This window comes from Zootoca vivipara, chromosome 2 (assembly GCF_965207765.1).
Source record: "Zootoca vivipara chromosome 2, rZooViv2.hap1.1, whole genome shotgun sequence".
NCBI lineage: Eukaryota > Metazoa > Chordata > Lepidosauria > Squamata > Lacertidae > Zootoca > Zootoca vivipara.
The window spans coordinates 45,167,425-45,190,384 of NC_142584.1; the positions used below are offsets into that span (position 1 = coordinate 45,167,425).

At 40.4% G+C, this 22,960-nt stretch overlaps 1 protein-coding gene across 14 annotated transcripts in view; it reads left to right on the plus strand.

Moving 5' to 3' along the window:
• The window catches only part of LOC118080205 (teneurin-2), a 475,640-nt gene that overhangs the window by 450,394 nt on the left and 2,286 nt on the right, over window positions 1–22,960 (plus strand). For all 14 annotated transcript variants that reach the window (XM_088661757.1, XM_088661752.1, XM_088661761.1 and 11 more), the window contains 4 exons: window positions 1,120–1,355; window positions 15,403–15,699; window positions 17,229–18,843; window positions 21,503–21,633. In XM_088661757.1, coding sequence (XP_088517883.1) covers window positions 1,120–1,355; window positions 15,403–15,699; window positions 17,229–18,843; window positions 21,503–21,633 — 2,279 coding nt within the window. The remainder of the gene's footprint in view (window positions 1–1,119; window positions 1,356–15,402; window positions 15,700–17,228; window positions 18,844–21,502; window positions 21,634–22,960) is intronic.

Below are 22,960 nucleotides of genomic sequence, written 5' to 3' on the forward strand. Positions count from 1 at the left end.
CTCAGCTTCAGAAGACAAATTTACAGCATAGCCACTGCAGCAGGGATTTGTAAGGGAGTTAATGGGAGCCTTACAAAAGCAATTCCATATTTCATATGCTATGACACTGTTACCAAAACTGCAGTGAAATGAATTTTGCTGATTTTTTAAAATTAAGAAATAATGTCACTGAAAACAAACATTGTCACACAACAATAGCCTTCTGACATATAAATGCCAACATTTATGAATTATTTGCCTGTATTGCAATGCCTTTATTTCTGTGCTACCGGATGATTAATTATGTAGATCTTGTCTTTCTGACAGAAGGATAGAGGTTCTTGGATAGCAGCTGGTCACAGCATTGCCTTGCTGGAGAAACTCTTTTTTTATTATTCTAAAGAATAGTTCTGGTTGCAACAGCCACTTGAGAGTATAACCAAGTCATAAACTTGGTTTTATTTCTGTAACTTCTGTCAGTGATAAAAAGCCAGATGTCTGTTTGGCTAGTACTATTTATTCAAGATAGAATAAAGAGTGACAGTCTCACAAAAGATTGTGTCTGGCAGCTCATTCTGAGTGAGCATCATGCCTTAAGGACCAAAACCTAATCTATAACATTGCTACACACACACACGGAGCTCTTAAACTAGTTTAAAAGGAAAACCTGCTTATTTCTAAGAAAAGGCTCCAGCCATCTTTTTTTTCATTTCCAACTTGAATTGATTTCTTGCTGACCCAACACTTCAATTAAAATTATTTTTTCTCAGATTATACATGTAGCCACACGTATCAATGATATTTGCTATAAAAATATCAATATACATGTAGCCACAAATATCAATGATATTTGCTATAAAAATATCAATAAACAGTTTGATTTACAATTAAGAAGCAAGTGGGAAACAAAATCCTAATAAACAAACACCTCTGCTGGATTCAAATTTTAATAATGTTGTTCTTCACATAAACCACTAACATCTCAAATACTGTACCTACTTCCCCACCACACAACAGTTGCTGGGAAACATCACTTTAGATTTGCAGATGCACCATGAAAGCCTAGAAGATTAGGTAATATGTTTTCTTTATGACTAATGCTGCTAGGTTTCCCCTCCCCCACCCCTGTTATTGCTTCAGATCAAGTGAGGAACAGCTATCAGCTCTGCAATAATGGCACCTTAAGGGTGATGTATGCCAATGGAATGAGTATTAGCTTCCACAGTGAACCACATGTGCTAGCCGGTACTGTGACCCCAACCATAGGACGATGCAATATTTCCTTGCCAATGGAGAATGGCTTAAATTCCATAGAGTGGCGCCTCAGAAAGGAACAGATTAAAGGAAAAGTTACTGTGTTTGGAAGAAAGCTCAGGGTAAGTTCAACCCAGTCCTACAATAAAACAAGTTGTTTCAGAAATGGGGACTATTATCAATTCCTATATTCTGTATCATTCATTTCATATAAAATGTGAACGTGATATATTTCTGGGTTTGTGTGGCGATCCCCCGATCCCCCCCTGAGTAAATAAAAACACTGGACAAATTGCATAAGGTTAATGGGCGTTAAAAGGCCACAACTTTATTGATTACGGATGTAGAGAGGTATTGGCTTAGGCATTGGATCTAACCGTCTATATCCAACTCTAGCCCGTTCTGCTGGCAGTCTGTGAAGGGTTAACCACCGTTGGGTGAGTCCTGTGATGCACATTAACTAGGACTCACCCTGGGGCCACCGCTAGGGGGCGTGCCTTTTGGCCCTCACCTACCACGGCTTCGGACTTGGCCATGCCCCGGACTTCTTAAGGGAGTACCCTTCAGCATTTTGGGGGGAGGTGATGGCAGCAACCTCTCCCCCCCACCTGTAACCTTTCAGAGATAATCCAATGCCTACCGCCAATCGGGTTATTTGAACTAAATTAACTATATGTACACATAAGCTTCAAGCTCTGTTTGCAAATCTTATCCCACAATCCACTCACCAAAATCAACCCCACCCGAATCTGAGCTACAATATTAGAAGTGAGCCTGACTGGGATAAAGCTCCAGAAAGAAGGGACTAACGAGGGGAAGAAGGGACAATTTAAATTGTACTTCCTGACTATAATGTTAACTGGCTTTGATGCCTGGTGCCTGTAGTTGTCATTCTTTTTCAGGTGTACACCATTCCATATCTCTTTACAACAATTTGAAATGATACAGTCCTAGGCACTATCTGCACTATAGATTAAAGTGGCATGATACTGGTTTCAAACAGTCAAGGCTTCACCTAAAGGTTCCTGGGTACGGTAGTTCGCTAAAGGTGCTGAAAGGTCCCTCTTTGCAGGGACTCTGGGAATTGTAGTCCTATGAGGGGAATAGGTTTTTTTTTTTTACAACTCTCAGCACCCTTTGCAAACTACACCTCCCATTATTCTTGCAAGGGGGAAGCATGACTGTTTTAAGTGGTATGATACTGATTTAAATGTATAGCGCAGGTGGGTCCTCATTGAATAATAATCCAGTACAACAAAAGAAGATCACAGTAGAAAAGCATTTAAAAAGCCAGATAAATTAAACATTCATAAAAGCCTACTTGAATAAATAAGCATTCCTGACACTAAAAAGATAACACAGATAGTGTCAGGCAAGACTGGGCACTACAACAGAAAAGGCCCCTAGGCAATGTTATTACCTATCCTGTTGTGACTGGGCTGTTGGTAAGATCTGCTGTATTTTTGGCAAGATAGAGAACCATATACGCTACTACGACTGTGTATGCTTTCCACCGAACATTTCTGTTTCATTTGCAAAGCTCAGAGTCTGAAATCCTGCAGAACACAGTCACATTCGGCAGATAACATATCTTTTGAAACTTTTTGGTAGTCACATCATTCCATATTTACCATTGCAGATTCTCTCATATATATAGGACAATGAATGTTCCACACCCACACACCACAACCCAACTTCAAATATTTGCAGAGGTTGTGTTATACTCTTTGCATAAAATTAACCCTGCAGTTTGAGGAAGCTCTCAAATAATAAGTAAGACCCTAAGATAAATGGATATAGTCCTGGCTCTGAGTAATAAAGCCTTAATAGAAATACTTGCAGTAATTAGCAGAAGTTAAATGTACAAGTATTGGAGCTGAATTCTTGCCAGAGTTAGATTTTGTGGGTTTTTTTGCACCATGTATATGCAAATAATAACATAGCTTTACCTATCAACACCTCAGCATTTGTCTTGTGTTAGTTCCTGTAACAGTAATCACATATCCATTTAGCTCTTTTAAATGAAAATTACTATGAGATTATAACAGGTTGAGTGGACTGAAAGTGCAATTTGAAAACAAGAGGGAAAGCTTTGAATGTATTTGCATCTCATTTATTTTAATTCAGCATTTTTTTTCAAACTGCATAGTGAATTAAATTAAAAAGCTGCACTAGAAAATACCTAGCAAAGGAGCAGACAGGAGGCATAAAATACAACACTCAGGTCAGTCATGGACAACACCTTGGTGAAGTGCTGCCCTCCAGATGGAGACAAATGGTGAAGGCTTGTGATTAATTGTGATGCCTCAATATGTCTGTGATTTGCAACTGTGATTTGGCTGAAAATAGCAGATTTTGAGAAAATCTAGACTTTAAAAGCCAGCAGCAACAGCACAACCCTATGCATGTCTACTGACAAGTAAGCCTTGTATCAAGGCATCTCAAGGCAGCCCTGTTTAGGGAAGCTTTTAATGTTTGATGGATTTCTGTATTTTAGAATTTCTGTTTTTTTGGAAGCCGCCCAGAGTGGCTGGGGGAACCCGGCCAGATGGGCGGGGTATAAATAATAAATTATTATTATTATTATTATTATAAAGCTTACTCCAAGGTAAGTGTGCATAGGATTAGAGCAATCGCCTTCTTAATGCGGCCCGCGAACGGTCTGGGAATCAGCGTGTTTTTACATGAGTAGAATGTGTCCTTTTATTTAAAATGCATCTCTGGGTTATTTGTGGGGCCTACCTCGTATTTTAACGAGTAGAATGTGTGCTTTTATTTAAAATGCATCTCTGGGTTGTTTATGGGGCATAGGAATTCATTAATTCCCCCCCCCCAAAAAAAATATAGCCCAGCCCAACACATGGTCTGAGGGATGGTGGACCGGCCCACAGCTGAAAAAGGTTGCTGACCCCTGGATTAGAGTCTTGGGCTACAGTGCTAAACACCTTTTAATGGAGCCTAGTGGGTTCTAAGGTTTTTAAAATGTTTGCCTGCTGCTTAATAGACTGATATGCCCAATGTGAAAAAAAAATCAAATAATTGTTTTGGGGAAATGGACAGTACAGGAGACAATCATTTCATGCGGAGATTCTGTTCCTGTTCCCCTGCAAGTGTCGACAGAGCATAAGTATGCTCCTCTTGTTATGCCCCATTACACCCTCTTCTGGGTCCAAAAGGACCCATTCGTGGGTGACCACGCTTCAATTGGATGCACCTAAAATCATGGCCACCTGTATTTGAATTGTACAACTAAGAAGGAATTCTTAATCTTGCTTGGAAACAACACCTAATTCAGAAGCTTTTCCCCTTAAATTTCAACATTCAGAATGTGTTTTGGTTTCCTCGACACTGAGAGAAAGGAATTATTGATAGTGAAGGAAAGGATGTCTGCACATGTTCAAAAGCACTGTGTTCTTACTATTTCATAAGCTCCTGGATGGAGCACTGGCTCAAAAAGCAAGCTCTATGTATAAGCTCAGGGGAACTATGAGATTATATTTTGGTCTTGTTTTCTCAAGCATCAGGAATGGAGAATACTTTACACAGAAGCAAGTGAACACATTTGATTGTGTTCTGTGTTTAAAGAGGGGTTGTTTTTCCCCTTTCCTTTGCTGGTGACAGTTTGGTGGAGTGCCCAGAGCATTACCGTACTAACAAGATTGGAGGTGAACTTGAGAAAGTCAGGTAATGGTAGCACCTGGACAGAAACCTGTTAATTGGTTTCAGTTCCCAATATATTTTTGATTTTTGAAAGTGGGGTTTTAACAGATTTTTTTGCATCACATGCAGTTAGGGTTCTTGCATGTATTCACTCGGAAAGAACATAGAGTTAAGTTTGCAGAAATCCGCTGGAATGTGGCACTCAATAAGTTTCTACCAATGTGATTTGGCCCTCAGTCTGTACATTTCCCAACTCATGCTACAGAGGAGGACAGAACTCCTGTTGGAAAGAGGGATATGGACAACGTGGATCTTTGTCTGAGGCAGCTTTCATTTATTTATTTATTTCTGCCCATAACTGCCAACCGTGTGAAAAGGCACTGGCTATTATAGTGCCACAAGGAATACTCCTGGGAAAATGAAACATTCAGTGGCTTTCCACTGAACCATTAGCACACCTATATAAAAGACCTCTGCTAAGCCTGCTCTCTGAAATGGCTAGAGAAGTTGTTTCTGCCCCTTTCTGCCTATGCTGCATAAAGTTCTACTTTTAATCAATCAGATGAAAACCATGATTAAGCTTGCAAAATGAGAGGTGTGCTATAATTTTGTTGTGAAGACAAGTATTAGCACCTACTGACAAAATAAGTTATCAGCCAGAAATTGAATGCTAGTCTGTTTTATGTGAGTCCTCATGAAGACTCATCTCTTTTGCATACAACTTAATTTCAAGTGAGAAATGTTTGCTGGGAGAGTCAGTAAGCACCCGTAGGAATTGCCTCTTGTGCCTTACACAAGCGTGGAAGAACAGGTGTGTGGGTAGGTGGCAGAAGAAAGGCAAAATAGTTTACTAGATAATTTAAAGTCATGATATTGGCAATAATGTTATTCTTGTTCCCAGAGAGAGTGGGAATGTGGGAATTAGTCATTTTGTTTGGGTTTCCATATAATTAATATGACACAGCAATTATACTCTGTGGTGCTTCTTACTCTGCCAGTAGAAAATGATGTTTCGGAGCAGGTGCTCTATGTTCCTGAGTAATGTTTATGAACCTTGTTTGCTTGCACATAGACACATCCATACATATTCCATTATTAGAATGGTGCATCAGAGATTACTCATTCTCATAATAATCATGTAGTTCCCCCACACACACTTCCAGATGGTGAACTGATGTGGTGGTTGCCTAACCACGATGTCCCAGGGTATAGCTAAGTAGAACCAGAGGTGTCTTTCCCATAGGGCTTAGTGCAGGCATCCCCAAACTTCAGCCTTCCAGATGTTTTGGACTACAATTCCCATCTTCCCTGACCACTGGTCCTGCTAGCTAGGGATCGTGGGAGTTGTAGGCCTAAACATCTAGAGGGCTGCAGTTTGGGGATGCCTGGCTTAGCGGTTCGTTGCACCAGGGCACCGGCCTCTCAGGGGCGCCCCAGCAAGTGGGGGAGCTGCGTGGCTTTGCCAGCGGCCTCCCCTTTCCCTGCACGCCTGCTAGCTGCACCTTGCCAACCATATGGCTGGCAGGCATGCAGCTTTCTTCCCAAGCCTCTGCAGGAGGAGAGCGATCCCTGCAGAGGCTTAGGATGGAAGCTGCACCCCGCCAACTATATGGCTGGCTGACGTGCAGTACTCTCTTTCTTTCTTTCTTTCTTTCTTTCTTTCTTTCTCTCTCTCTCTCTCTCTCTCTCTCTCTCTCTCTCTCTCTCTCTCTCCCGCCCACCCTTTGGGAAGAGGGAGGCGGGTTATGACGAGGGGAAGCGGAGCACGAGGAGGAGGAGGAGGAAGGAAGAAGAAGAGAGGCAGCCCCTGACTTGCCCCCCTTTCTTCCTCCTCTAGCCAGCCGAGGAGCCTCCGCGCTGGGTTTGCAACCCTTGCCCGTCCTGTTCAGCTACATCTAGCCTGAGCTGTGAGTAGCAGCAGCTGCTGCCCTGGTTTCTCTCTCTCCCTGGAATCGTGCCCTGTGTTTAATGTTAAGGGCAACTCTATCCCAGGGAAGGGAAGCCTCCTCCCTTCACTTTCTTCTTCTTCTTCTTCTTCTTCTTCTTCTTCTTCTTCTTCTTCTTCTTCTTCTTCTTCGGGGGTGGGCTCCTTCTCAAGCCCCCCCACCCCACCAACAAGGTCCCTAGGAGTTGTAAAGCATGCCAGACCATTTAGCACCAACTCCATTCATTCCAGCAGCTGGCCATCACCCGCTCACTCCAAGTCCTGCGAAAAATATCATCACTATTATTATTATTTATTATTATTAATATATCTATGCCCTCCACCCATAGATATCAGGGCAGCTCACAGCCTGAAACTACGGTACTAAGCACATGCTAAAAACTAGAACAAAGGCAAACCAAACCAAGCCAGCAATGCTCCTTCTCCCTTACCTGTATTTGTGAAACAAGCCTGTTAATTGCCTATCCAACTAAAAAATAGGCACTGAAGGTTTTTGAGATCAATGCACACTAAAACATAGCTGCCAAGTTATCCCGTTTTTAAAGGGATTTTCCCTTATGCTGAATAGGCTTCCTCGCGAGAAAAGGGAAAACTTGGCAGCTATGTAAAAAGCATTGCACGGGGTTGGGCTAGATGACCCGCAGGGTCCCGTCCAATTCTACATTTTTTTGAAAAACACAAACGCACAACCCAACTATGGTCCCTTTGCAGTCATCTCCCCCAAGCAACTGTGTGAGAGACTTGCTCCCCAGAAAGTGTGTCTTGTCTTGCTACCTGTAGTTTTTGGTTTAAAACAGAAAGCTCTAATTCCCAACTGTGTTTCTTGCTGCATTCCTACTGTCTACTCAGAAGTAAGGTCCTATTAGATTCAGCAGGGCTTACTCTCAGGTAAGTACAGTTAGGGCTGCAGCCTTTGTGACCCAAGTTTTGGGTCCTTTTTAGGTTCAGGATGTCACTGCTTTACACCCACCCCCAACACCCACAATATTTGAAAACATCAGCTTTGTACTTAAACACAAATTGGCTGGGAACTTCATTCTCTGTGTCTTTATTGTTGTTGTTGTTTAGTTGTTTAGTCGTGTCCGACTCTTTGTGACCCCATTTATTTAAAGAACAACAAACTGGTGATTGCTTTAACTTTTTGCTATGTGGTGATTTGAATCATGAGGATGAATTAGAAGAACTGATGAGTCTTGAATGAGTCTTGCTTTGGAATTGATGACTTCATTGGATTTTCTTCTGCCTTTTCATTTTATTTCATTCTATTTTCATTTGTTCTAAGGGCTTGTTAGAGATAATGTGTAAGCGTGGTGTCAGCTCCCTAAAAAAAAAGGCCAACAACTCTGGGGGAACAACTTTGCCCCCCCACAACTCTGGGAAATGGGGGGGGGGCACCGGAGGGATCTTTGCACCATGGCTTGGATAGGCTTAAGACGGCCCTGAGTAGAACTTTGCGATCCAGACCACCTGGGTTCAAAATACTGGGCAACATTAAGCCATTCATTGAGCACTTGTAACAAAACACTGTGTCGAAATGATGGCATATAATAAATTCAATTCTGTCACACCTACTTCCCAGGGTCTGGTTGTAGGATGAGGCTGAGATTATAAAATCAAGCAGGCAATAAAAGGGCGAAATGTATTACAGTCACCATGTCTCCTAAATCAGCCAGGTACTCTCTCTGCCTTAGAGAATGTGCAAAAAAGCCAGAGCCTGATTGTGGCACCTCAAAAAGGATACTGTAGAGAAGGGAAAGGTTCAGAAAATGGCAACCAAAATTATCAAGGGCCTGGAGCAATTCCTGTAGAAAGAAAGGTCACATCTGAGGCTTTTAAGCTCAGAGAAAAGGCGAGTAAGGGGCAACATTATAAAAGTGTGTAAAACTGGACATGATGAGAAAATAGAATAGACTGGGAGAAGTTTCTCTCATAATTATAGAACTTGGGGTCATCCAATAGATGTTGAAAGATTGAGGACTAAGGTATTCCTCATGCAACACATAGTTAAACTATGGAATTCACTCCCACATGATAGAGCTGGCACCCCCAAACTTCGGCCCTCCAGATGTTTTAGACTACAATTCCCATCATCCCTGACAACCGGTCCTGTTAGCTAGATATCATGGGAGTTGTAGGCCAAACATCTGGAGCAAACCATAGCGAATACATATTTTTCCTATTACTTTAACTTTACTTAAATACTTCCGGTCCTTCTCATTATACAATGTTTTACTTCCTTTGTTCCGCAGGTTTATATTTTGTATTGTCTTTTCTTTCCTTCTATTTTTTGTTCTTATCAAGCTTATCTTTTGCAAACATCATTCAATTTCTGCTAGCAAAGAGTTGTTTGGATAGTTGTTGCTTAAACAAAGATTCATTTAAAAATAAAAAAGCTACGGTACTTGTTTCTTTGGAGACAGCCTACTTGGCAATATCAAAACCTTTTCTGGGAAATCCTGCATGAATAGTGATTTTTACGACTTATCCACTGAGGAAATGAAAACCATGGTAAAGAGAGACCTACTTCATTAAGTGGAAAAAATCAGAATGCAGAAAATGAATGATAATTAAAAATTATTTCCTTACAAATATAGAGTTGTATTAATTTTCAAATTGCTTTCTCTGTAACAGAATTCCTACAGAGTGGGTTGGGGTGGGAATTGAGCTCACCCTTGCTGTGAAAATAATTCAGAATAACTTTCATGTCCTCAAGAAAGGCTGGGGGTCTATTTCCATATTGTTTGATGTGCTGTTTAAATTTGGAAAAGAGAAAATGTTGCTTAATCAAAGCTACTGTAAAATATAAGCTGAAGAACAGATTCTCAGGAACTGATGAATACTTCTTAAGTAGTCACTGCTGTCAAAAGATATCTCATTTAAAGACTTCTACTTTATTAATGGTGCATTCACAATTAAATTGCTTAAGAAGCTTTATTAGATTACAGGGTTGGCCTGGATTCTTTGGTCCGTCTCCAGTAAATGCAGTTATTTATCTTTCGTATTACAGCATTCACTGTTTGCACATGCCACATTTAAGGTTACTACAATTCCTTGTTCCCACTTTTGAAAGACCCCAAACCACCAACTTCTTACATGTTGTGTGTTTATTGTGTGACCTTCAAAAATATGAATCTGAAGAAAGTGACAGCTGCCTATAATAGAGGAATATGGCATCCATTTGGCATAGTTACCATTGACTAAGACCCAATGCAAAGATTACAGCTACAACATGGAAAGCTGTTGTAAATGCTTTGGTCTGTTGGAGGTTGTGTTTCAGACTTGGAGGGCCAGTCTGAAAGCTGCTTACCTTAAGAATTGTTCCAGTCACATCCAGAGGGTTCTTGTGCTTTTGCCAACCATATGATCAGGACATGGCGTCTCCCACCATGTTCCAGCACTTGTGCAATTTAAAAGTTCTGCTGTAATGCTGGAGAAGGAATTACATGTTTGGGTGTAAACAGGTAGAGTTGAGAGTTGATCTATATGTTACCTCCTTTTATAAGGAATTATGGTACCAGTAGTGAACTATTTGAGAACAGAATAAAGATGACATGATTAATCAAAATGATTTTTATCAGAACAAGTAATTATTGTACATTGTATGTATATTACCCTCATGTGGACATCCATTTATATACACTGTGTGAATACTTGGAGGAATATCAGCAAACAAGAGCTGAAAGCTTCTTCATGCTAGCATGCACGGAAGGAAGGAAGGAAGGAAGGAAGGAAGGAAGGAAGGAAGGAAGGAAGGAAGGAAGGAAGGAAGGAAAGAAAAAGAAAGAAAGTGTCAGAGGGTGCTTTGCACTGGAATGAGAAGGTGGTGAATATATGACTAGGGCAGAAGGCAGTGTTCCAGGGGGAAATGGCAGGTTATTGAGTCTGCAATCTCCATCTTGGAAGCAAGTCTAAAAGCTGGCATTATAGCTGCAACATCCACCGTAATTCATGTACTTTTCTTACCATAACACCCCCATCCCATTCTACCTTGCTTTGTCCGCAATCTTGCCTAATGAAGAGCTCTGGAAATCTCAGAAAGGTTGGCCCTGATTTGTGACATTTTATCATGAAAGAGGTAACATAAAGCTGTGTATTGGATTAGGTATTCTTACAATTTGCTGCTTAGGATTCAAACAAATGGGGAAACTGGTTTACCTGAGGCCCATAACATTTGGTGCCAGGTCAGCTGACTGCCTTAAATTTCTTGAAGCATGCAAAATCCACAGAATAAATATTTTGGTTGGTCCTAACAAAGTGTTGCCTAGCCTAACTGTGGACTGTGAAAAACAAATAAGGGAATGGTTTACATTGTTCTTGTTAATCCAGGTTGCTTCTCAGAAAACAAAAAGACTTATTTTGAAAGAGGGCTGGGGTCTTTTGTTAAACAGATTACAGTATCTATTGGGAGCCAATGGCAGGGAGATTTCTCTGGAATATTCTAAATGGGGAAGGTGTTACCCGCTTCTGTTATAGGAAAGGTGCAGGTTTTGTGTGTGTGTGTGGTTTTGGAACAAAGAAACACAGAATGAGATAGACTAGAGACAGAAGCAAGAGTCAGCGAGCTGAAGACTATCAGTTTGCTGTGGAAGCATATTGGGTTGCAGATAACTTTCTCCAGGGAACTGATGCATACAGTGGATTAGCTGCCTGGTAGGAAAGCATTATGGGACCCCAGGTGGCGCTGTGGTTAAACCACTGAGCCTAGGGCTTGCCGATCAGAAGGTCGGCGGTTCGAATCTCCGTGACGGGGTGAGCTCCCATTGCTTGGTCCCAGCTTCTGCCAACCTAGCAGTTCGAAAGCACGTCAAAGTGCAAGTAGATAAATAGGAACCGCTACAGCGGGAAGGTAAATGGCGTTTCCATGTGCTGCTCTGGTTTGCCAGAAGCGGCTTTGTCATGCTGGCCACATGACCTGGAAGCTATACGCTGGCTCCCTCGGCCAATAATGCGAGATGAGCGCGCAACCCCAGAGTCGGTCACGACTGGACCTAATGGTCAGGGGTCCCTTTACCTTAGGAAAGCATTATCCTGTTTGTCCCACCTGTGCTCCACTTGGAAATTAAACAAGCATTACTGAAATGCCAGAAGTCTCCAGTGATCTTTCCTCCAAAAGGAGGAAAGGTAAGCACTGCACTTGAAACTTCTCACTGCATGGTGAGAAATGGTTTTGAACAAAATCAATAGAATCATAGAATTGTAGAGTTGGAAGTGATTCCAAATATCATCTAGTCCACCCCCTTGCCAAGCTTTAAAATTCAGGCCTGCTGCCGTTCAATCTAAAACGTTATTATCTTTTATTTGAAAACTCACATTTCTCCTGAAAGTAGAAAGTTGTTTTCAGCAGCATTCCTGTGGCAAGTTGTTGTTTAGTCATTAAGTCGTGTCCGACTCTTCGTGACCCCATGAACCAGAGCACGCCAGGCACTCCTGTCTTCCACTGCCTCCTACAGTTTGGTCAAACTCATGTTCGTAGCTTCGAGAACACTGTCCAACCATCTCGTTCTCTGACGTCCTCTTCTCCTTGTGCCCTCAATCTTTCCCAAAATCAGGGTCTTTTCCAGGGAGTCTTCTCTTCTCATGAGGTTGCCAAAGTATTGGAGCCTCAGCTTCAGGGTCTGTCCTTCCAGTGAGCACTCGGGGCTGATTTCCTTCAGAATGGGTAGGTTTGATCTTTTTGCAGTCCATGAGACTCTCAAGAGTCTCCTCCAGCACTATAATTCAAAAGCATCCATTATTCGGCGATCAGCCTTCTTTATGGTCCAGCTCTCACTTCCATACATCACTACTGGGAAAACCATAGCTTTAACTATACAGACTTTTGTCGGCAAGATGATGTTTCTGCTTTTTAAGATGCTGTCTAGGTTTGTCATCACTTTTCTCCCAAGAAGCAGGTGTCTTTTAATTTCGTGACTGCTGTCACCATCTGCAGTGATCATGAAGCCCAAGAAAGTAAAAGCTCTCACTGCCTCCATTTCTTCCCCTTCTATTTGCCAGGAGGTGATGGGACCAGTGGCCATGAACTTGGTTTTTTTATGTTGAGCTTCAGACCATATTTTGTGCTCTCCTCTTTCACCCTGTGGCAAGTACATGTCAATTGGTCCCAACATTCTGAATTCTTACTGATGTCTGCTCTCTCACCAGGATGCATCGATATGGAGTGACCTGGTTGTCAGGAATTTCTTAAGAGAATATAGATGTGTTTACTTCATCTGTGATTTCAAAATTTAAGTGTATGAAGGAATTGGTCTTTGATGTCCTTCGCTACTTGTATGGACCATTGCTTATCGTAGGGGCACAAATATCTTTCCTGTTTGTTCCATATTTCTCTTGTTTGGGGAGTGTATGGTTAATGCAGAAACCTAGCAAATACTCAGAGGCTCAAATATCAAGATATTGTAAACTCCATAACTGCTGGAAGTTTAAAATCTTCAAATTTCCTTGACACAGTAACCTGAGGGGAGGAGCTTGTGATTGACAGGAGAAATCTATATACATAGATAGCTGGGAGAGGATAGCTGAAAGGGGAATTCTGCATGATAAAGAAGACTTTTGTAAGTGAGTAGTTTAAGGGGGACAGGTCATTATGCTAGTCCACACTAGTTCCACTCTTTGCCCTATTTGCATTTGCACACAGAGCATGTTTTTTGCTGCAGGAATGTCAGCAGAAGCATTTCAGATTCCACACTGACTTTTTGTTTTCTGTCTGTGTATAGAATCTTACCCACATTAGTGTGAGAAGCACTAGCTCAGGCTAATGAATGTTGACTGTGTTGCAGGCTGATTCCAAGTTCCCTAGCTTGCCATTAAACAACACATCTTTCTGGCTGTGAGTCAGCTCATCAGCATGCATGTTCAGCAGGGACAGGAATGCCCATGGCCTTATACTGCACTTGTGCAGATGCGATAGTCCACTCTTTTTTCAATCTGTTACTGTCTTTCCTGGGGCAGCAGTCAAATGTAATTTATAGCTTAGCCAATACTTGTGCTACAGAGCACCTTGCTGAGCAGGCAACAAGAATCTCTCTTAGAAGCTCTCCATCTGACTGACTGGGGCCTGTATTAAAAGCATGATAAATGTAAAGTAACAGATGTCATTGGGGGAAATGGTTAGAATTTGAGAGGTGAAAAGGGTAAATGCTACTATTAGATGTGCCATCCTATAGTATGTCTCATATTCAATCCCAAACACACTTTCCTTGACCATCTTTTCATACTCATATACCAGATTTCAGGAATGTGAGATCTACTTTTTCTTCTAGAACCCCCAATATCTATTAGGACCAGGTGCAGAAAATACAGAATTAAAGCACAGGGTGCCTCTGAGCCAGGGGCATAGGAAGGTCAGGTGGTACCCGGTGTGTAAAATTTGATTTTTTTCCCTTTTGTTTTTTGCCTGCAAAAATGGTTTTACGTTATTTCATATTGCCTTACAAAGGAATGTGGATTCTGGGCTTCTGATAACAAGTTGGCAACTATGGACAGATACTTATACAGGATGGATTGTGTTTTGGTTTGTGTTCTTTTATTTATATTTATTATTTGTTTATTTAATAAAAAATATTTTAAAAAACCTGCAAAGTGGTTTACCAAAACAAAAAAACACCACAGCAGTAAAATCAAGAAAAATAAACAATCCTGCTAAAATATTAAAATTAAAAATACTTCAACTTCCTAAGCATCTAGGTATGCTTGCCTAAAGAAGAATTTTTTTAGCAGGTGCCCGAAAAGAGTCTAGCAAAGGCACGTGCTTTGTTGCAATAGGTGGGGAGTTCCAAAGTGCAGGTGCTGTCACAGTAAACAATGCAGTACAGATATTATGTGGAACCTGTAGTAGTGCTTGAAATACTGAAGGGGAGGTTTTATTTATTGTGATTCTACCATGCTCTGTATTATCTAATCTACTTGGCCTAGTCTCATTTGCTTCACCTAGGCCAACTTTCCAGAACCCGGGAAGCCCAGCGGAGGGTAGAGCAGTAGGGCGGTTCATAAAAAACTTTTTTAAAAAAATAAAAATGCCTGCTCCAAAGGTCTTATCTTACTAAACTAGGGATTATATAGCTATATGTGAAAATTCATGCATATCAGTTAATATCTTGACCCTGCTCCACTGAACTGAAATTTCAGCCTTCACGACATAGGAAAATGGCCAAGTAAACAGCTATTTTCGTATATTTAGTATAATTATTAATAAGTTAACTGTTTCCTGAAAGAACTTTTATTTCCTATCACCTTTTGTTCTACCAACTTAGTTCCGTATAATAAATCTTTCTTATTTGTTCAACTTCTGCCTGAGTCTCCAATATCAAAGTTTTACCTCACACACAAAAACGTAAGATAACCTGTTTGGTTATAGGGTCAACAGAGGAGGTGGTCTACTGTTCCAGACCACTGTATTGAACTGTTGCAAGTAAAGTAACTTCATTTAGAGCTAAAAATTCTAAGTAAATCTGTTTGGAAATTTACTAGTGAACATACTGAATGCTCCTCCTACATGGTTCTTATACTGAATTTCTAAATGACAAATTATTTACTGAAGTAAACTAAATTATCTTTTGTTTAAATAGGTCCATGGAAGGAACTTGCTGTCCATTGATTATGATAGAAACATTCGTACAGAGAAAATATATGATGATCACCGAAAATTTACACTGCGTATTATTTATGATCAGTTGGGACGCCCTTTTCTCTGGCTACCCAGCAGTGGGCTTGCTGCTGTGAATGTATCCTATTTCTCCAATGGGCGGCTGGCTGGACTTCAGCGTGGTGCCATGAGTGAAAGGACAGATATTGATAAACAAGGCAGGATTATTTCCCGCATGTTTGCTGATGGAAAAGTATGGAGTTACACATACCTGGAAAAAGTAGGTAACTTTTGCATTACATACATGGAATGCCATCTATTGTGGGAAATATATAAACATAGACATGCACCTAGGTAAAGGTAAAGGACACTGTTAGGTCCAGTCGCAGATGACTCTGGGGTTGCGGCACTCATCTCGCTCTATAGGCCGAGGGAGCCGGTGTTTGTCTGCAGACAGCTTCCGGGTCATATGGCCAGCATGACTAAGCCTCTTCTGGCGAACCAGAGCAGTGCACGGAAATGCCATTTACCTTCCTGCCGGAGCGGTACCTATTTATCTACTTGCACTTTGATGTGCTTTCGAACTGCTAGGTGGGCAGGAGCTGGGACTGAACAACGGGAGCTCATCCTGTCGAACCGCTGACCTTCCGATCAGCAAGCCCTAGGCTCTGTGGTTTAGACCACAGCACCACCCACATCCCTAGACATGCACCTAATATATTGCAAACATTGATGTACAAATAGTCAAAAGTGTGTGCCAAAGAGTTTCTAATGGCAGAGTCATAAGCATTTACTCAGAAGTATTCCTCCTTATGTCCATTGGGGCTTACTCCTTGGTAAGTGTGTTTAGGATTGTAACATATATTAATTAGTAGAAATTCTTTGATAACCTTTTGGCATTTTGGTGCTGCCATAAAGCAGGAAACACTACTACATATTCATGCACCTTTGTTATGAAAGGTCTTTTATATGTCAGTTTCTGGTAAGAAAACAGTAAGCTTAATATCACTGACTAAACCAGGTGGAATAGCAGCACATAGTTTATCTCTTAACCTCCTCTAGGAAGTTTATCTCTTAATCCTCCTCTAGGAAGATTAGTTGTTTATGCCATGTTTACCTTTCTAGGTGAGCTTTTTAAAATTATGCATTAATTTTAAAAGAAACTAAAACTATTGGGTGGTATTCAACTAAGTTTTAGATAGAACATATCCCTTGAAATTACTGTACATAACTAAATTTGGTCCATGAATTTCAGTGAGTCTAGAGACTGAATAAAACCACCACCATTTGTTAATTTATTGGGGAGGAATTCAACATCACACTAAGGCAATTGTTCCATCAAGGCAAGCATTTCAGCTTGCCAGACAGAACAATCTGCCCTCCTTCCTTCTGTGTGCTGTTTTGGGATTTACCTGGCACACACCCACCTGAGCCAATTTTAGGTTGGAGGCGGGGGCAAAGCCCCATTGCAGAAACCCTCATGTAGGGCTTCCACAGATGGGACTCATTAGTTGAATCCCACCCTTATTATATCTTCAGTAACAATGTGAAGATCCAGAAATGAGGCAACTTTTTAAAAAAATGCATTTCCCCCTCTTTAAATATAGTGCATGAAATGAATAGAATATGACAAAATGCAGTTTAGGTTATCAATTTTAGTTTATATCTGACAATTGCTTTTTTTTACTAGCTACTTGGCATATGTATTAAAATATATTAATGGCAGTGTTTGGATTTCTAAAACCTTATTTGATACGTTCTTGACTATACAACATATAATTCATATTCTTTATGTGTGTTTTTTTATAGTCTATGGTACTACTACTTCAGAGTCAACGGCAGTACATCTTTGAATATGATTCTTCAGACCGACTGCATGCTGTCACTATGCCAAGCATTGCTCGTCACAGTATGTCCACTCACACATCTATCGGCTATATTCGCAATATTTATAACCCTCCAGAGAGTAATGCCTCCATAATTTTTGATTACAGCGATGATGGAAGGATTTTGAAAACATCTTTTTTAGGAACTGGTCGGCAGGTTTTCTACAAATATGGGAAATTATCCAAGTTGTCGGAAATAGTTTATGACAGTACAGCAGTGACTTTTGGATATGATGAAACAACTGGAGTTCTCAAGATGGTAAACCTACAGAGTGGAGGCTTTTCTTGTACCATCCGCTATCGCAAAATTGGCCCTCTGGTTGACAAACAGATTTACAGATTCTCTGAGGAAGGTATGGTCAATGCGAGGTTTGATTATACCTACCATGATAATAGTTTTCGAATTGCTAGCATCAAGCCTATAATAAGTGAGATACCTCTCCCAGTTGACCTTTATCGTTACGATGAAATCTCAGGCAAAGTAGAACACTTCGGCAAATTTGGGGTGATCTATTATGATATAAATCAAATAATCACTACAGCTGTAATGACACTGAGCAAACACTTTGATACACATGGACGCATTAAAGAAGTTCAGTATGAAATGTTCCGATCGCTCATGTATTGGATGACAGTGCAATATGACAGCATGGGAAGGGTAACCAAGAGAGAATTGAAGCTTGGGCCTTATGCCAACACAACTAAATACACCTATGATTATGATGGAGATGGGCAACTCCAAAGTGTGGCAGTCAATGATAGACCAAACTGGCGTTATAGTTATGATCTAAATGGCAACTTGCATCTATTGAATCCCGGAAACAGTGTACGATTGATGCCACTGCGCTATGATCTAAGAGATAGGATTACACGCCTAGGTGACATGCAGTATAAAATCGATGATGATGGCTTTCTGTGTCAAAGAGGCTCTGACATATTTGAGTACAATTCCAAAGGGCTCTTAACAAGAGCTTACAATAAGGCTAATGGATGGAGTATTCAGTACCGTTATGATGGACTAGGAAGACGGGCTTCTTACAAGACTAACTTGGGACACCACCTTCAGTACTTTTATGCTGATCTTCACAACCCAACCAGAATAACACATGTGTATAATCATTCAAATTCAGAAATTACCTCTCTCTACTATGATCTGCAAGGTCATCTGTTTGCAATGGAAAGCAGCAGTGGAGAAGAATACTATGTTGCCTCAGATAACACAGGTACACCTCTGGCAGTGTTCAGTATCAATGGCCTCATGATCAAGCAACTACAGTACACGGCATATGGGGAAATCTACTATGATTCTAATCCTGACTTCCAGATAGTAATTGGATTTCATGGAGGATTGTATGATCCCTTAACAAAACTGGTCCATTTTACTCAAAGGGATTATGATGTTTTGGCTGGACGTTGGACCTCCCCCGACTATACAATGTGGAAAAATATTGGTAAGGAACCTGCCCCATTCAACTTGTATATGTTCAAGAGCAACAACCCTCTCAGCAATGAACTGGATTTAAAGAACTATGTGACAGGTGAGAAATAATTTGTGGTTTAGGAATCTATGGAAATTAGATTTGTGAAACATGTATGGGATAGATTTTGCATTTGGGCAAATAATTTAGTATCAAACAAGACTTCAGAATCCTTTTGCTTGGAAAAAATTGGAAGCTTATTTTCAGTTTAAAACTTTGGGACTCAGCAGTACAGAGAAAGGGTCTCATGACTTCAACTCCATGTTTTTCAAATTGGGATGCAGTCCTTCATCCATTTCTGTGGCCTTAAGGTACTCAGAAATTAGATGATATCATCCCACATGATAACAAATCAGCATATTTTTAGTTAAGTACCATGACCTTGATCCCCAAAGTTTCTAAGCTGACTGAGAGAACAAACAGAACCACTGAAGTTCATGCATATGAAGAAAGCTTGCCAATTTAAAGTGCTGAATGCCGTACAAGAGCTTCAGGTTCATCTCTTTGTAAGACACTGTGCTAATGACAGTTTGCAAGCAGACCTCATCTTGATTTACAGATGCAATGCCACTGCTTCCTTCATTGTACAGATGGGATCACTGCAGTCATGCAGCCATTTAATTCAGTGAGTTTTTAGCCATTGCCTTGAGAAAAGTTGCATGCAAAGGTTCATTAAATAAACTAGTGCTAGAACTGAGAACTAAAGCCACATTCCTAACAACAAATATAGTATCTGGCTCATAATGTCCTGGAAGTGAAAATGATGCCCTCATCCTAAAAAGATTGAGGATCAAGCCCAGTAGGAGTTACAGTTTAAAGCCCAACTGGGTGGAGGGCAGGCATAAACCTTACAATTTAAAATAATTCTTCCTCCTGTAAGTGCTGCGAGCTATTGAGAAACATTTGGAGATAGTAAATATAAACTGCATGCCTTGGGCTTGGGTGGAAGTTGTAACTTCTACTCCACTGGTACTAATTTGCCTCTTAGTAGAATCACACAGCGCTGAACTAGATGCTAACTATTTCTTAAAAGAAAGGCAATTAAGAGCTATTCAAGAGAAAATCTTTCAGAATAGAACATGGAGTATGCCATAATTAAAGTCACAGCCTTTTTTATGACTAAGAACCCCCTCCCTATAAATGCAGCTACTATAATTTCAGAGGAGGTTAAAACTTCAAGGAACAGTAAATTATATTTCAAGAAAGTGGAAGTATATATGATTAGGTTATTCAGGATTTCATTGGACGTTTATTGTTTCTTAAAAGTCACCTTGGTGTTTGGGGTAACTCTCCATTGTGATATACTCCTATAAAGCCTGCAGAAAGCGGGGAAGGGAGAGGACTGATTAGTAGCCTGAAAGTGTTATGTTAAATCCCAGCTCTAAGTGGAGCAACAGTGGGAAAGGGGGCATGTTGAGTGTAAAAATGGTTGGAAGGGGAAGAGTTAAGGACTGTTACTATCTGCTGTTCTATGTTTAAAGTTAGAGGCTCCTGAGGCTGCTTTTTATTTTATTTTTGGGAAACCATGGGCCTATTGCCATGTAACATCTGTTAGGGCTTCTATGAACTTGGCTCATTTTCAGACTAGTTGAACTATCAATATTTGCTTGAAGCTGCAACAATAATTATTCACACATACAGTACAGAGAAGGAATAGGTTATCCTGTCATATTGTACATTTATTAAACCCCTGGTGAAGTAGCTGCTCAACACTGCTTTCTAAATTAACAGTCCCTTCAGCTTTCCATAAACAACTGCTTTGCACACATTTAGTAGTCAAACATAAAGTTCAGCATACTTCAGCAGAGGCCATAATTTATTCTAGGGTGAAATGATTTGCTGAAAACATGGACTTTGAGAAACAGGCAGTGGATGACATCCAACAATGCCCTGGTAGACTTCCACTCATATACCGGGACTCCTCTGTACTTTGCAGCCCTCATGCCCCCAACATCTGCTCCAGAGGCTTCCCCAACCCTCTTTTGGGGGATAACATGGAGGGGCTGCAGGTGTGGAGGGGGATCTGTTTATCTGATGGTGGATAGACACTGTTGTATTCTGACATTATCCTGCCATCATAGTGAAACTAGCTGAGGTAAAATATTTGTTACAGTACTTGTGAACAGTTTGTGGAATAATCATTTCAATGTGTAACCACAAAATAAGATATTATAAAGCATTTGGTATGCTCAGAAGTTCTTTTAAAACTTATTGGTGGTGGTAGTAGTAGAAGAACTGAGAGCATTTATGTCCTACCTTTTCTCATAGAGAGCTCAAGGCGGTATATATAGTTCCCCACCCCATTTTATCTTCACAAAACCCTGTAATGTATGTTAGGCTGAGAAATAGTGACTGGCACAAGATGACTTAACTTCATAGCTAAGTGGACCTCGGTCTCCCAGGTCTTAGTCCAGCACTCTAATCACTACAGCACACTGGCTCTTAGGATTCCTGTGGCTTAAATAGCCATAATTTAGAAGAGGGCTTCCCTTTCAGTAATCTGTTTTTAGTGCAAATGTCATAACACCTGTCCTTTACACTTGCTGGGGAATTTTTGTTATCCAAATGTCAAAGTGAAAAAGAAAGAAAGAAAGAGGTAGGGTAGAAATCTTGAAACTCTTGTCCTGCCTTATAATTAGGAGTCCAGGTTCACTGCTACTGCATTACTGTTTACTGCACACACCTTCAAGTCTCACACATATTTACTTTTAATTCTCAGATGTGAAAAGCTGGTTAGTGATGTTTGGCTTTCAGCTCAGCAACATTATACCTGGCTTCCCAAGAGCAAAAATGTACTTTGTTCCACCTCCTTATGAGCTGTCAGTGTCTCAGGCATGTGAAAAGGGACAGGTAAGCAAAAGCTCTTTCTCGCCATATGGTAAATTTACCTTGGTTCACGTTGCATTTAGCATTATTTTGCAAATTGACAATAGCAAGCATACTTGAGAAAGTAAATTAAAACTGATGAAACTGAAGAAAACTGAATCAGCTGGATTTCACACTCTGCACATTTGTTTGCTGTCAACACATATTATTACTATCATTGCAGCATGCAGACCTTTCTGGATTTACCTTTGAAATGCTGCTTGATTAACATGCATAAAAGACTCCCACAATAATTTATCATATGTTCATTTTGTAATATCATACAACCTTTCTGCTCACCTTTTATATAAGCATTAAAAATTGTGATATGTGGTTAAGTGTCATGCATAAAGTCAAGATGCATGCTTGAATCAAAATAATGCCAAAATCCTTAGTATTTTATTTGGTAGAGTTTTGGATTTGTGGGTAACTTGCAATTTTTGCTTCTCAAATTACTTAAACATAATGTAAGAGGGATAATCTCTCAAAAATTACCTCAAATTATTTGCTAAAATTTAGCTGCAAACATTAGTTGAACTATTTATTGATGCAAATCCAAAAATAATCTCAGATGCGCTTTTTATTTTGGATTAAAATAGTAAAATTTTGTTTTGGATTTTAAAAGTTTGAATAATTTTGGGCTAATTCATTCTCATGAATATAGTCAAAAACATTTTAATTTTTTTTTTGCCTTTGCTAATGTTAGAATAGGATGTGGTATCTCTCCTCTGCGACATACTTCAGATACTGTACCACATTGTAAAATACGTTCACAGATGCATAAAGATTTTGCATGGTTACTACTAGCTTGAATCTCATTTGATAATTTTTAAAAAATGGGTTTGACAAATTTATAAAGGATAAGGCTACCAATGGTTTCCAGCCATGGTGGCCATGTGCCACCAGGTAAGTCTCTGCAGGATTGATGTCAACAGCTGGCAACCTTGGATAGCTGCCAGGGCCCACTGCCTACTCTGGGCTCCCTTTAACTTTTTTTTTCTGGCCTGGCAGTCTGAGCATCTGCAGCCAGCTAGATCTAGCAATACTTTTAATTTCCCTCAATTCCCTGATAGATCTTGATGAGCAGGATCTCAATCTTAGGGCTTGGGCATGTTTGCGTGGGTACAGTGAGACCTTCAAATAGTGTGGCCCCCAAACTGCTTGGGCCTTTAAAGGTCAACACCAGCACTTTTTAAATTGAGCCCAGAACTGAACAAGAAGTAAATGCAGTTAATATACTGTAGTAGTGATGTTATATGTTCTTAATGTCTGGCTCCCTACAAGTGTTAGAGCAGTTGCTTTCTGTACAAGG